Source organism: Pygocentrus nattereri, chromosome 23, assembly GCF_015220715.1.
Source record: "Pygocentrus nattereri isolate fPygNat1 chromosome 23, fPygNat1.pri, whole genome shotgun sequence".
NCBI classification, from domain to species: domain Eukaryota; kingdom Metazoa; phylum Chordata; class Actinopteri; order Characiformes; family Serrasalmidae; genus Pygocentrus; species Pygocentrus nattereri.
Window position 1 is genome coordinate 27,656,739 of NC_051233.1, and position 13,285 is coordinate 27,670,023.

The window sequence follows — 13,285 nt, forward strand, 5'->3', positions numbered from 1 at the left end:
ATTAGAGGATATTGTACTCATTTGTTCCCGTGTTTGAGGTTTGATATCATTCTTAGTGATGCTTTGAACTCTTCTACTTGAAAAATGCTGCATAAATAAAGTTACAGTTTTTACTATTTTTATTAATGTTCCATTTGCGTAGCCGAATTTTAGGACTGAAGACTGAAGGACTGAAAATACAGATAACTTGTTATATTCAGGCAACCTGCTGAAATAGAAGCCAAAACCTGTTTTTAAGTCATGCAAATCACATCTTTATCTGGCTGAAGACAAAGGTCCAGACTGGGGTCACTCAGTTCTTTCAGGAGACATGTGAGGAGAATGTCATGTGGCAGCATAGAAGCTGAAGCATGCAGTTACATGTAGTTACCCTTGTTTTGGACCTCTAGGGAGAAGTAGGCGGGCATCAGCGCTCCTTCTGTGGAAGAGCCGTTGACACATATGTTAAACTCGGAAAACTCCAGAAGAGACTGCTTAGGGAATCGACATCCTATCCCAAACTCGGAGGGTGGGATGTACTCTGGACATTCTGCAGTTTCTGGCATATCCCTGTGCCTGGGGAAACAAGACAGATAAGCATAACCCACATATCACACACACATCCATGTGATCATATCAATAATAATAATATCTACATAATTACATGCACAATTTTGAACAGGCCTGATCAATTGATGTTTTGTTAATTTCCTAAGTAAAACTTCTAAGACATGTTTTCCTTACATGTTTTCCTTACATGTTTTCCTTTACATTGTGTGTAAATTTCATGATGAATGGCCTGAATGAAATGACCCAGAATGACTTGGAAAGACTTACATTAAAAGTAAAGCATGTTTTTTCTTTCTCCTTTAAAGTTACCATTTTGGAGATATGAGGTTTTGTTCCGACAGCAGTGATATGTATATGGACATATATGGAATACATATTATACACAGTATAGTGTAGAATAGTAGGGCTTTACCAGTAATAGAGGTAGTGCTTTGAGCCTGGAGGGTTAACAGACCCTGCCTTCCACATGCAGTCCATGTACTCCTTGTTGAGGTAAACACAATGAAAGTCCCTTATCCTGGATCCAGCCACACCTGAGAAAGACAAACCACTTAAAATCCCAGGTTTTTTACATCCCAATGTGAATTATTCACTAACTACATGGACCACAGTGCAGATATTTTTAAGTTCCAGAACTGCATAGTAGGTCAGCAGGTCCTGGCTGTTCAATAGGTCAGACACTTGGCGTTTTATTCACTTCACTGTAAGTTATGAAGTTATGAGAGTGAGGAACTGAAGCATGATCCCAGATTTGGACTCTTACTCAGCTTAAATGATTGCTTGTCCTGCTGTGAACAGCTTTCCTAAAGTAAACAGAAGTTCCACCAAAGAATGTTTTATTATTCTCTCGAATTTTTTGCTCCCCTCCCACTGGGATACACTTATGAATGAGAGAACTTCCTCAATGAACGTTCCATGGAAAGAGGAAAACTCCTTTTCCCTTTTACACTTGGTTGACAAAGAGAGCCTTTTTCTCACACTTGAACTGATGAATCTGAAAAAAAAAAAAGCATTGTGCAAGTGTATCAGACCTGAAAGCTTGAAAAAGATAGGATCTAGTCAAATCGCTGCTTGTTCTGCTGATGACATTGCATTCCCAGAGGGGAATTTCTGTTACATTTCCAGGGAACTAGCTAGAGACAGAAACCTGTGGCGCAGATGTTTCACTTCTCCTCAGTGAAGCCCCAAGCATAAATATTTTCATCTTCACATGTGCACAAGCCATGCATTCTGCAGAGACTTATAAAGTTCTAACCAGCACAAAGTCTGGAGGAAAAAAAAAAGATCAAAAATTCTAACATTATATCTCATCCAGTAATCTTGTCTAAACTGCCAGCTACACTGTCAACAAGTGATGACTACACTTGAAAAATAAAAGTGATGGAGTAGTGGTTTGAAGGGAGTTCACAGTAAATGTAAATGTTTTGGTGCATAGTTTTCTTCTGAGAAGCAAACATTAACAAAGGTTCCACAGCACCATCAGACCACTTCAAATCAACAGTATGGACTCTGCGATAAAAGGTCTCAGGCCCTTGATCTTAAAGGATGAATATGTTTTTATTGATTAGAGGAACTTCTAATCCAGACACAATAACTGGAAATTAATGCCAGACCAAATGCTGACCTCAGTTTGGTCTGAGGTCTTCCAGGCCTGAGTCTTGCTATAAGGAGCGGCCTTGTTCAGTAATCCTGATAATCCTATTTTGTTTCTCTTGGTTTCAGGCTGATGTCTCTGGCACTGAGCTTAAATCACAAGAGCAGTTTCATTCCTTTTTATTTGGCTCTACATAATTCTCTAGTAGAGGGACCCATAAGCACTGTCCACTGTAATCAGTCTCTCTTAACAGAGGTAAGTGTATGCGTCTTTGCCGAGCTCATCCTATGTGGTCTGATGCTGTTGCTTCATCTGCCATGTTTGGGTGCCCACTGCCTGCCCACCTCGGCTCAGTTTGGCCACTGCGGAGCTTCCTGCTGCACAACGCTGTGCAAAGCTCACCTGCACAAACTGACCCCCCCTGAAGATATTGCTGCTTTTCCATTTCCTGCAAAACCTTATTCTTATTCTTATTCTCTGTTCATGTGGGTCCTGTGTTATTGTTTTGCTATCCGGTGTTGACCAGAGGAGATTAGGTTCCCCTTTTGACTTTTTGTTCCTTCTCAGGGTTTCCTCCTCTTGCTCTTAGGGAGTTTTTCCTGTCACCGTTGGCTGGCTCATGGGGGTTTAGGCTCAGATTCTTCTGTTAAAGACGCTTTTAACACAACATCTGTAGTGAAAAGCACTATATAAATAAACATTCTTTTGACTTGACTTGTCCAACAGCACCCAACCCTTCTCCAAGAGCTTCCAACTGAATATTCAATGTCGATGAACCATTTGTTTTAAATTAGGGCGGTAACTAAACTGCCCTCCAGGAGTGAGATCAGCTACAAATATGCATAGTCCATGAGAGGCAACTGAATAACAAGAGACCACAGATAAAACTGAGCTGAAATGTTGGACACTCACGCAGTAAACCTGAATTTAATTAAATCTTTGGTACACTGCACAAAATTTACACCACTTGGGTGGCTATAAAATGATGGCATTCCAGCCAAAAACAAGATCTGCTTAAGATGTTATTTTTCATATTACGCAGAATTTAATTCAGCTGACAGCATTCACCATAATACCCAGCATGCATTACAGAAATGAATCACACAACCATGAAAAATCCCTGTGGTGTCAACCAATCATGACTGCTTATAAACCCACAGGTCTATATGCTTGTATATAAAGCCAAGTTAGCATAAGTGTAATTCTTACCCTGGTTGCTGGACAAATTTGTAAAGAAAATAGTGATTCTGTCTCCACTGATCAGAAAATGGACACCACAGATAAGGATTTACCCTTTCATCAAGAGAACAGAGGCCAAACTGAGTTACAGTGCCTAGTTAGCCAGGTTAGTAACATGTTTCTGCCATTTCAGTCATTGATTGTCTCCATTGTAATGATGATTTGAAGGCAGTAACATGAGTTCTCTCTACATCACTTCTGCATTCACCAGCAATAAAGTCAAATAAAACAAAACTCCTAATACGTCCTTATACTTCCAAGCTATGTCAGTTTTTAAAGAAGGAAAAACTCTCTCTTGAGACTACTTTGGTACCACTGTTAGATGTGTGTAGGCAGGTTTAACAACAGATTTGGTAACAGTTAAACTATGGGCACACATAGCTTTTTCAAACATCGTTAACCGTAACAAGCATTACTACATTCTGACGGAAAGTGAAGTGTCACCAAACTTCTGACAGGCAGTGCAGAACTGGTTTAGAATGAAACTGGCAAATACTGTCACATACCTGTGTGTTCAGGGATGTGCACAAGCTCCACCTCCTCTCCCAGGACCTCTGTATCGTTGGTGCACGCCCCCTTCACCAGAGTGAGCATCCTCAACTGGATGGGCTTCTCCAGGTCAAACTGGGCCTCATATGACAGCCTGACTGTCCGGACACTCTAAGAGACACACAGGCAAAGATTGAAGTCATCTGTGTTGCAATAAATCAGCCTTCGGGGAAAAGCAAAAGTGAAGAGTAAAAGCTGAATATGACAGCTTTTACTTTTCACTTGACAAGAGTTCCACAGAACTCCAGGGCTTAACATTGCCATTTGAAAGTCTGTTCAACGAAAAATGAAGGTAAACAAGGCTGAATGTTTACTGCTTATACTTCAAGCTCTTCCAGCAGACCAGCTCTTGCACTTTCTGACAGACTATATTTGAAGATAGCATTGTGGAAAAGATTAAATATACCCCAAACTGTGGTGACAAGTTTGATTTTTTAAGTTATTTTTTTAAGTGTCTTCAGTTTTGCACTTGGGTGATGTTTCAATTAGCATCTGGTCCTCATGAGCTCAAGCCATGTTTAGTTCAGAAGAACTTCAGAAGAAACCTTTTTTTGTAAATGACCTCTCTCAGAACCAGGAAGATGTTCATGTCTGTCTTTTTTATGGTCAACGTCAATCCTGGTTCATATTCCCATGTGCTTTCATTTTGGCTCCTTACCTTGTGGCTTAGAAAAATCCCAGCTTAAAAGCTTCCACAGAACTTTAAGGCTTAACGCATGCAGTGAGTGAGGCCAAGAACAATAATAGCTTATTTGAAGAGTGCATTCAGCTGAAAGTGCCATTCATGAGCTAAAGCAGGACTACATTTTTAACTGAGTCAGCAATGAGCAGATCTGGCAACACTGCAAGTTTTGAAAGTTACAGCTGGAGTTAAAAGTTTAGACACACTTATTAGCAGATTTCCTTTCTTTAACTATTGTCCATGCTTCTGAAGGCATCTAAACCATGAAATGTGTATCTAAATATGAATTTATACAGTAACCAGTGAGTGTGCGCATACCCCCTCGTATTCCATGGCTACTAACTCATTTGCCACAGTTACACTAATGCTATTTTCAAATGTTTGGTCTAACAATTCCTCTTTTGGAAATGCTTGTCTCTAGTTTGGTAATATGCACTTCCACACATGAACTAAGATCTTACTCATCTCTTCTATCTTCATAGCAAGTAATATTTCACTCTAAACACTAAACTCTTGAGAAATTGGGCAAGATTTCAGATTTACAAATATGCTGTGACACCTTGTAAAGTTTTTCAGAAGTGTTCCAGGCATAGTTACGGTTGCTGGGCTATGAAGGACCAACTGAGTGAACCAATTTGCTACAGCACCAAAATGAGACCAGTGCTGCCTCTACTTAGTTAAGAATTTAAAAGACAGAAGCTCAAATGTGTGTGAGGCAGCTAAACAATGAGCTTTGTCTGAATTTATATTTGAGCAACTATTATTCTCATTATAGACAGCATAACATCATAACCAGTTTAGTAGCCGGGACCAACAGAATTTTGATTTTGAGACATTCAGGTGTCCAAAACCTTGTCGTTGCCTACTGTTAAATCTCAAGCATTTAAGCTTAAGCCTTTAGACTGAAATGTCTAAAAGAACATGAGTTCAATCTTTTGACTACTCCAAAACAGGGATCAGAGGAAAACCATATAGACTCCCTAAAAACCTTTCAATTTATGGCTCTTTAAAGATTAAAAAAAAAAAACTGTGTGTAAAGGTTCAAGGAAAGACCTTTCATTATGTGAAAGTTCTTAGAACCATTAAAAGGTTCTACTCACTCACAAATCTCTTTTTCAAAACTTGGTTCCTTAGGAAACCAAAAGTTGTTCTTCTACGGCAAAGCAGCCTTTGCAGCACCTTTATTAGAGCAATACTACTGGTGACTGCTGATAGTTGTAGAGCATCCCAAATTTAACATCAACCTATCATTTTTAGGTAAAATTCCATTTAGTGTACCCACATATGCTCGATTATGTTGCTTTTTGGATGCAAGTCACTTAGGAAAAGTAAATATTAAGCCACCACAGCTGGAAAGCGTCAGAGCAGGGAAACACCAAACACTGACCCCACTGTTTCATAAATGGACTGTGTGTAGTTCAGTACCACACTGGAGCAGATGAGCAAGCAGCTACAAAAGCCTTTCTTAGGATTCAAATGACAATTCTATGGCAATTCGTTACAGATAAGGCTTCACTTGAAGCAGAATGACAAAGACAACTGATGAAAAAAATGCTTGCTTTATGAAAAAAAGCAGAACCATAACTTTAGAGACAAGCTTACGTGTGGTCTACGTAGTGTTAAATCACATATGAAGCCAGCATAATAACTAATGTGAGCATTGTTGATTTAGCAGCTTAATCACACACCTTGAAGAAGAGCGCCTCAGGCCACTGGGTTCAGAGGGTTCAAGAAAGCAGTAGTTCTAATGACACTAGTCTCATTTCTCTGCACTTGCTGATTTTACTGGGGACGGATGCATAATAACAGGCTTTCATGTTCTAGTAGGGCTGAAAGAATAAGGTTTTTCTACAAAAAAGTCTAACAAAATCCCTTGCAGCAGTGGAAAAAGGGGTGTAAACCTATCAATTAATACACCATGGTGTGAACAAGTACCAGCATGTACTCTATTATTTGTATCTGTGAGCTGACAGTCTATTAAGGATTGTATTCCCACACTCTTTCAAAGACAAAGAAACCATTTCATGAATTATTAAAAGACCAAATGTAAAACATCCATGACTATTTTCCATGACTACCTGAAACCAAGGATTTTTACCACATATCGCTTTGCTAACGTCTTTGAAACCCACCAAATTCTGGCACGAGAATTACAAGAACCATTATTATAAGAGTTTTTCAACGTACATATTGCTAAACTGAAGTGTGTCATCAGGGAGCCATAAAATATTAAGAACACTACACCATGAATTTAAAACACTACACCCTCAAACAGGTGGTTCTCCAAGGGTTGTTTAGCAAAGACAATGGTTAATTGTAGAACTTTGACAACTCAAACTCAAATAACCATGTAAATGTAGGTTCTCCTCTTTGGTGTTGCAATGGTTCCACTACTGAGTCTTTTTTTTTGTACTATATAGAACCATTTCTTCTAAAATATGTGTATGAACACTCAGAAGACTCTAGGCCTGGACATTTTCTTGGAGAGCAGGAGTGCTGCAATAAGATACACAAAATTCATTTGTGGGAATGTAATATAAACACATACCCTCCATCTCTCTGCGTATGTGCTGTAGAAGCGGAGCTGGTAGCGGACAGTACAGTCCGTGAGGTTCTGCAGGCTGCTGGGTATGTTCCACTCAATTTTTAGGTGACCCAGGTGACCTGGGTCTATGATTCTTATGTTAGCTGGAGGGTCCACTGGAGACAAGAACAAGAATGAAACGGCTTTAAACTCTTATACACGTGTCTTCACCCAACAGTTTGGAAAAAACATCAGCATTAAAATTGACTAAAGTATGGACAGAATTTAGGCTTCAGCCTTGAGATTATTCCATGAAGATTTCGGCTACTATGATAATTGCTGGAGCGTAACCTGCCATGACTTGTTAGCTTTGATAGCCTTGAAGCTCCAGAGCAAAGCTGTGGAAGCAAACTCACCACACAAAATGTCTCGGCTGACTCAAGACAGGCTAAAAGGAGCGTTGTGTGAGTTTTTTTGTCTGTTTGTTGTTGTTGTTGTTTTGATGAGAAAACACTTTTGAACTTTTCAGCTTAACATCAGCTTTGCACACATATTAAGCTGTGGTGTGTCCACATTGTGAGAAAGTTAAATGCAGACACTGAGGCCATTCAGGAGGCTCACCTGATAAGTTGGCTACATCAATCGAGTGTGAAGTGTGCCGAGTCAGCAAAACAAACAGAACCAAACACATCCATAGCAGCGTTCCACTTGTGGTCATTCTGTCTTCCATGCGGTTCAGCAAGTCCTGGGCAGGGAAGGTTCAGTGAACAAGATGGCCAACACAGCAGCAAAAGCATTACCTTTAAACTAATTTCTAACTGAGTTGATGAACAAAAATACAGACAGACTCAATTCCCACAAGGTGAGAGAACCGTAGACTCGGATGGGACTCAAACCTACAACCTTTGAATGACCTTAAACCTGTCTAGAAGTCCAATGTGCTATCCATTGCGCAACAGAGCCCATAGACAAATACACATTATAGTTTAAAATAATTTGACAAACTAAGTAGTTATAAATTGGCAAGTTAGTAGACAAATTGAATAATGAACAGATCACAATACATACAGTCCAGACAGTCCAATGTAATCAAAGTGAAGTATTTTAACTTTGCTTAAAATTGATTTTAAATCCACATTTTGGTGACACTTTATTTAGAGTGGTCCTTTGTAGGTGAAATAAACACTCAACGCACTCTCATTAACATGTTAAAAGAATATGAGGGTTAGGATTAGGTTTTGGGTTGAGGTTGAGGTTAAGGTTCGGGTTAGGATTAGGCCCAGAGTGTTGGTTAGCTTTAAGGTAAGGCTGAGTAAGGTTAGGTTTTGTGTAATGGAAGCAACATATTAACAATATACTTAATGTAAGTGATGTATCACCTGAACATCTACAAGATATTTAGTTCAGTGTATTCACTGATATGCTGTTAATGTTTTACTGATCCACTGTCAAGTTCATTGATCATCTACAAAGAACCACTCCAAATGGGTTTTATCCACATTTGAAATCATTTTATAAATCCAATTTAATGAAGCTTCAAGTTCATATGCTGTCCACCTCAGACACATTCACACACACACACACACACACACACACACACACACACACACACACACACACACACACACACAGACACACACACACAGTCAATAAGCCTCCAGCCACAAAAGCTTCAACAACGCCCAGCCTGTATGTATGATGAAAACGTTCCAAGAGATCCATGAGAAACTCTCCCACACAAAGCTGAACAAAGACAGACACTGAGAATACGGACAAAAAGGTCACTGCACAAAACAACTAAAAGACTCTCCAACTGTTCTTTTTCCAGCATCCCCTTTCATATAATGTATTACTCCAGATTACAACAGTTTCAGCAGATTACACCTGACAACCTTAAATGAAAAACACCCACAACTTAAATGAAAAAAAAAGTACTCAAAAGCATTTAACAAGAGAAGTGTGAGGTCAAAGATGCATAAAGAAGGATGTAGAAATCATAGAATTATGGTTTCTAAGAGTACTCACGCAAGTGTCTTGGAGTGGAGAGATGGAATGCTCCTCTTTAGGGATGCTTTCAGTGTGTGCACACACCACCCTGCTGGTATGCTCTGACTGGGGACTCCAGCCAGCAATCGGGTTTTGTTCAGTGTGCACAGCTCCTCCTGCTGAGTCAGATTTTTTTAAGCAACTAAGACATGGCCTATTTACCTCTGTCGTCCCACTTGCACAGAAAACGCCACTTTGCTCTTCTACTCACTTTATGATTATATCTTAGTGCCAGTCATTAGATGCAAGGTCTTCATTTTCAGGTGATATTTCTGAGGAGATAATATAAGACATAGAGAAAACAGAACTCCTAATCACCATGCAAGACCTGGCAGACCACCAACACTGTCCCCATTAGACAAACAGCACTTAAAGCCTTTATCTTTAAGAGACAGGAGAAAATCAAGCTGCTTCAGATCTGAAAACATCCACAGGTGTTTCTGTCTCTCTTTACTCTGGAGTTCTCGACCTTCCACTGTTCGTAATTTCTCTTCTCTGTCTTCCTTCAAATCCCTGCTTCAAATCTCCTCTCTATAGTCTTAAAAAAAAAAAAATTATATATATATATATATATATATATATGTGTGTGTGTGTGTGTGTGTGTGTGTGTGTGTGTGAGTGTGTGTGTGTGAAAAGCACTATATAAATTTAACTTATTATTATTATTATTTTCTGTGGGGGGAGAACTCTATGGGCGCTGTGGGTCTGAAAGGTTGCGTTATTTATTTATTTAGCTCTTTTTTACATTGTCACAATGCAGTATTCCACAAAATCCAGGTTGAAGCCTGAAATGAGCGTCACCAAGGGAGCCCATGACATAAAAGCTGCCTGTGAGTCATCAGCTCAGATTTCCTTGATAGTAACTTAATTCGCCCAGATAAGAGTGTCGTTGTTTACTGGGGAGGGGTCACAAACATTTTGGTGTCAGGAACTTACCATCACGGATGACACATTACAGAAATCAGTACTGAGTCAGAATCACTGTGAATCAGATTCTTTCCCACAGAACTGAAATGTTAGAAACAGTAGTCCTTTATGCAAGTTGGATACGGATGTAGAACACGGGACATTGCGCAAAAACCAGTACAGACGTGGTTTTTGTGGATTATATATCTCCAAGAGAGTAAAGAACCAAAGAACCAAGGCCATCTTGATTAACACTTTACTTTAAGAGTGATCTATTGATGCTATGTTTGCCGTTTGTCGATGCCATGTTTGTTGGGACGTTGTGTAAAAACAAATAAAAACGGAATATGATGATTTGCAAATCCTTTTCAACCTATATTCAATTGAATACACTACAAAGACAAGATATTTAATGTTCAAACAGATAAACTTTCATATTTTTTGCAAATATTCACTCATTTTGAATTTGATGCCTGCAACATGTTCCAAAGAAGTTGGGACAGGGGCACCAAAAGACTGGGAAAGTTGAGGAATGTTTGGAACATTCCACAGCTGAACAGGTTAATTGGAAACAGTTGCAAGGAATTTAGGGGTGTCATCATCTACAGTCCATAATATCATCAAAAGATTCAGAGAATCTGGAGAAATCTCTGCAAGTAAAGCAGAAAACCAACATTGAATGCCTGTGACCTCCTTCGATCCCTCAGGTGGCACTGCATTAAAAACCGACATCATTCTGTAACGGATATTCCCACATGAGCTCAGGAACACTTCAGAAAACCACTGTCAGTGAACACAGTTCGTCGTTTCATCTACAAGTGCAAGTTAAAACTCTGCCATGCAAAGCAAAAGCCACATATCAACAACACCCAGAAACACCACCGGCTTCTCTGGACCCGAGCTCATCTGAGATGGACTGACGCAAAGTGGAAAAGTGTCCTGTGGTCTGACGAGTCCACATTTCAGATTGTATCTGGAAATCATGGACGTCGTGTCCTCCGGGCCAAAGAGGAAAAGGTTTTGGAGCAACATCTGCTGCCATCCAAGCAACGTCTTTTTCAGGGACGTCCTGCTTATTTCAGCAAGACAATGCCAAGCCACATTCTGCACGTGTTACAACAGCACGGCTTCGTAGTAAAAGATTGTGGGTACTAGACTGGCCTGCCTGCAGTCCAGACCTGTCTCCCATTGAAAATGTGTGGCGCATTATGAAGTGCAAAATACGACAATGGAGACCCCGGACTGTTGAGCAACTGAAGTTGTACATCAAGCAAGAATGGGAAAGAATTCCACCTACAAAGCTTCAACAATTAGTGTCCTCAGTTCCCAAACGCTTATTGAGTGTTGTTAAAAGGAAAGGTGATGTAACACAGTGGTAAACATGCCCCTGTCCCAACTTCTTTGGAACATGTTGCAGGCATCAAATTCAAAATGAGTGAATATTTGCAAAAAACAATAAAGTTTATCCGTTTGAACATTAAATATCTTGTCTTTGTAGTGTATTCAATAGAATATAGGTTGAAAAGGATTTGCAAATCATCGTATTCTGTTTTTATTTGTGTTTTACACAACGACCCAACTTCACTGGAAATGGGGTTGTAGTAAATTACTCATTTTATTGCTGCATTATGTATGATTAGTGGATTTGCACATAGCAAACATGCTCATTAGACGAATTCTAAAGAGGAACTCTATGAACAGCTTCTTTACAAACACTGAAGCTCCTACTGAAGCCTGAGTAGACTGATAAATCAATGAGATGATCTAGTTATTTATCTGAGTGTTACTGAGCTCTTTTGAGGGATGATCAAACTAATCTCTTCAGTAGTGGACATGTTTGGGAATGATAACTGCTGCACAGGAGTCCTGCTCAGGGGATTGTGGGTGCAGCAGTGTACTGAAGCAGGCGAGGAGAGAAAAAAATAAAAGTGAACAATTTTTGGTACTTTGTTTAAATGAGAAGTGGATTCTTCAATAAGCGTCTTAACAGAATAATCATGTGAAGAAAACTGCTGAAAAGTAACAGCGAGAAACGAGTAAAAATGTAAACAATCCCATGTGACACACCAGTATGTATTCTAAATGTTCTCTGAATACATTACTTTTTATTTACAGTAATAGAAGACGTTACATTTAGTGTGGTGGATTCAGTATTCAGCCATCACTACGTTCTACAGCCCTGTCTATAGATAACCCATAGGGCACCCTTAAAATAAAATTTGACCCAGTCCAGTGCACTCATGTTCACGATCTATTCAAGTCCTCAACTTCTTGTTGGAAGTCTGCGGTGAGATAAGCTTTCAGGGAATCGTAGAAGCATCCGTAGCGAAACACAAACACAAGTTCTGCTACCCCAACTACACTTTGTCCTCAGAAATCTTGTCTTTCCTTCCTTCCTGTAACCTTGCTAACTGTATCTTGCTCCCCTTTTCCAGGGAACTGATGGGTAAGCATTCTTTAGAATGGCGGAGGCCTTGTTGAGCTTTGATGTTCCAAGAGCCAGACAGCAAAGGATTTTCCCTTCTTGTCCCCAAAAGAGCAGACTTTGCAAGACCGGGCTGATTTTTAAGCTAATCAGTACAGTGATCATCATGCACTGAACATTTTTGTAAGCAGCTGGCTGGAGCACATGAATAGCTGATGAGGTCCTGCAAGACCGTAACATTGCACATTTCACGGCTTTCCCTGCTTTGATTCAGCCTCTTTAACTCAATAATTGATGGCTACTGAGCTAATTAGTTGGATCAGGTCTGTTGATAGCAGGGAAAACACTACGGGCCTCCAGGAACACGGTTGAGAAACACTGGTATAGACATCATTGAAAAGGAGTTACGTTTGATCTCTCCAAGTCCTTCAGTGCAGTGCAGCCTAATGCTGCCCCAGTTCTGGTCCAGTTCCTACCAGTGATGCTTACCCCACCTGGCAATGCTGGCAGCCTGTGTCAAAGGACTTATTTTGAATGACTGCCCAGAATCAAGCGCAAGGCACTGGCTCAAATCCAGATGCCAGATCTGCTGGGCAACTGGGCCAAAAAAATACCCCACCCCTTTATGTTCTCAAATGTGCACTTTATGTAATTATTTTATTATTTCAGTATCATAAACAGATGTATACAAAATATACCGTCCACTTTAACAAACAACAACGGCGCTTTCTTGAATTGTCTTGAATTGTATAAGTTGTATATTTTGAATAA

General features: G+C 39.8%; 1 protein-coding gene across 1 annotated transcript in view; it reads right to left on the reverse strand.

Moving 5' to 3' along the window:
• The window catches only part of il13ra2 (interleukin 13 receptor, alpha 2), a 16,371-nt gene extending 7,102 nt beyond the window's left edge, over positions 1-9,269 (reverse strand). Inside the window, exons 1-6 of the mRNA XM_017682341.2 lie at positions 9,163-9,269; positions 7,759-7,882; positions 7,162-7,313; positions 3,889-4,042; positions 962-1,082; positions 371-555 (exon numbers count right to left, since the gene is read on the reverse strand). Coding sequence (XP_017537830.1) covers positions 371-555; positions 962-1,082; positions 3,889-4,042; positions 7,162-7,313; positions 7,759-7,867 — 721 coding nt within the window. The 5' untranslated portion in view covers positions 7,868-7,882; positions 9,163-9,269. The remainder of the gene's footprint in view (positions 1-370; positions 556-961; positions 1,083-3,888; positions 4,043-7,161; positions 7,314-7,758; positions 7,883-9,162) is intronic.
• Positions 9,270-13,285: the final 4,016 nt, after the last annotated feature.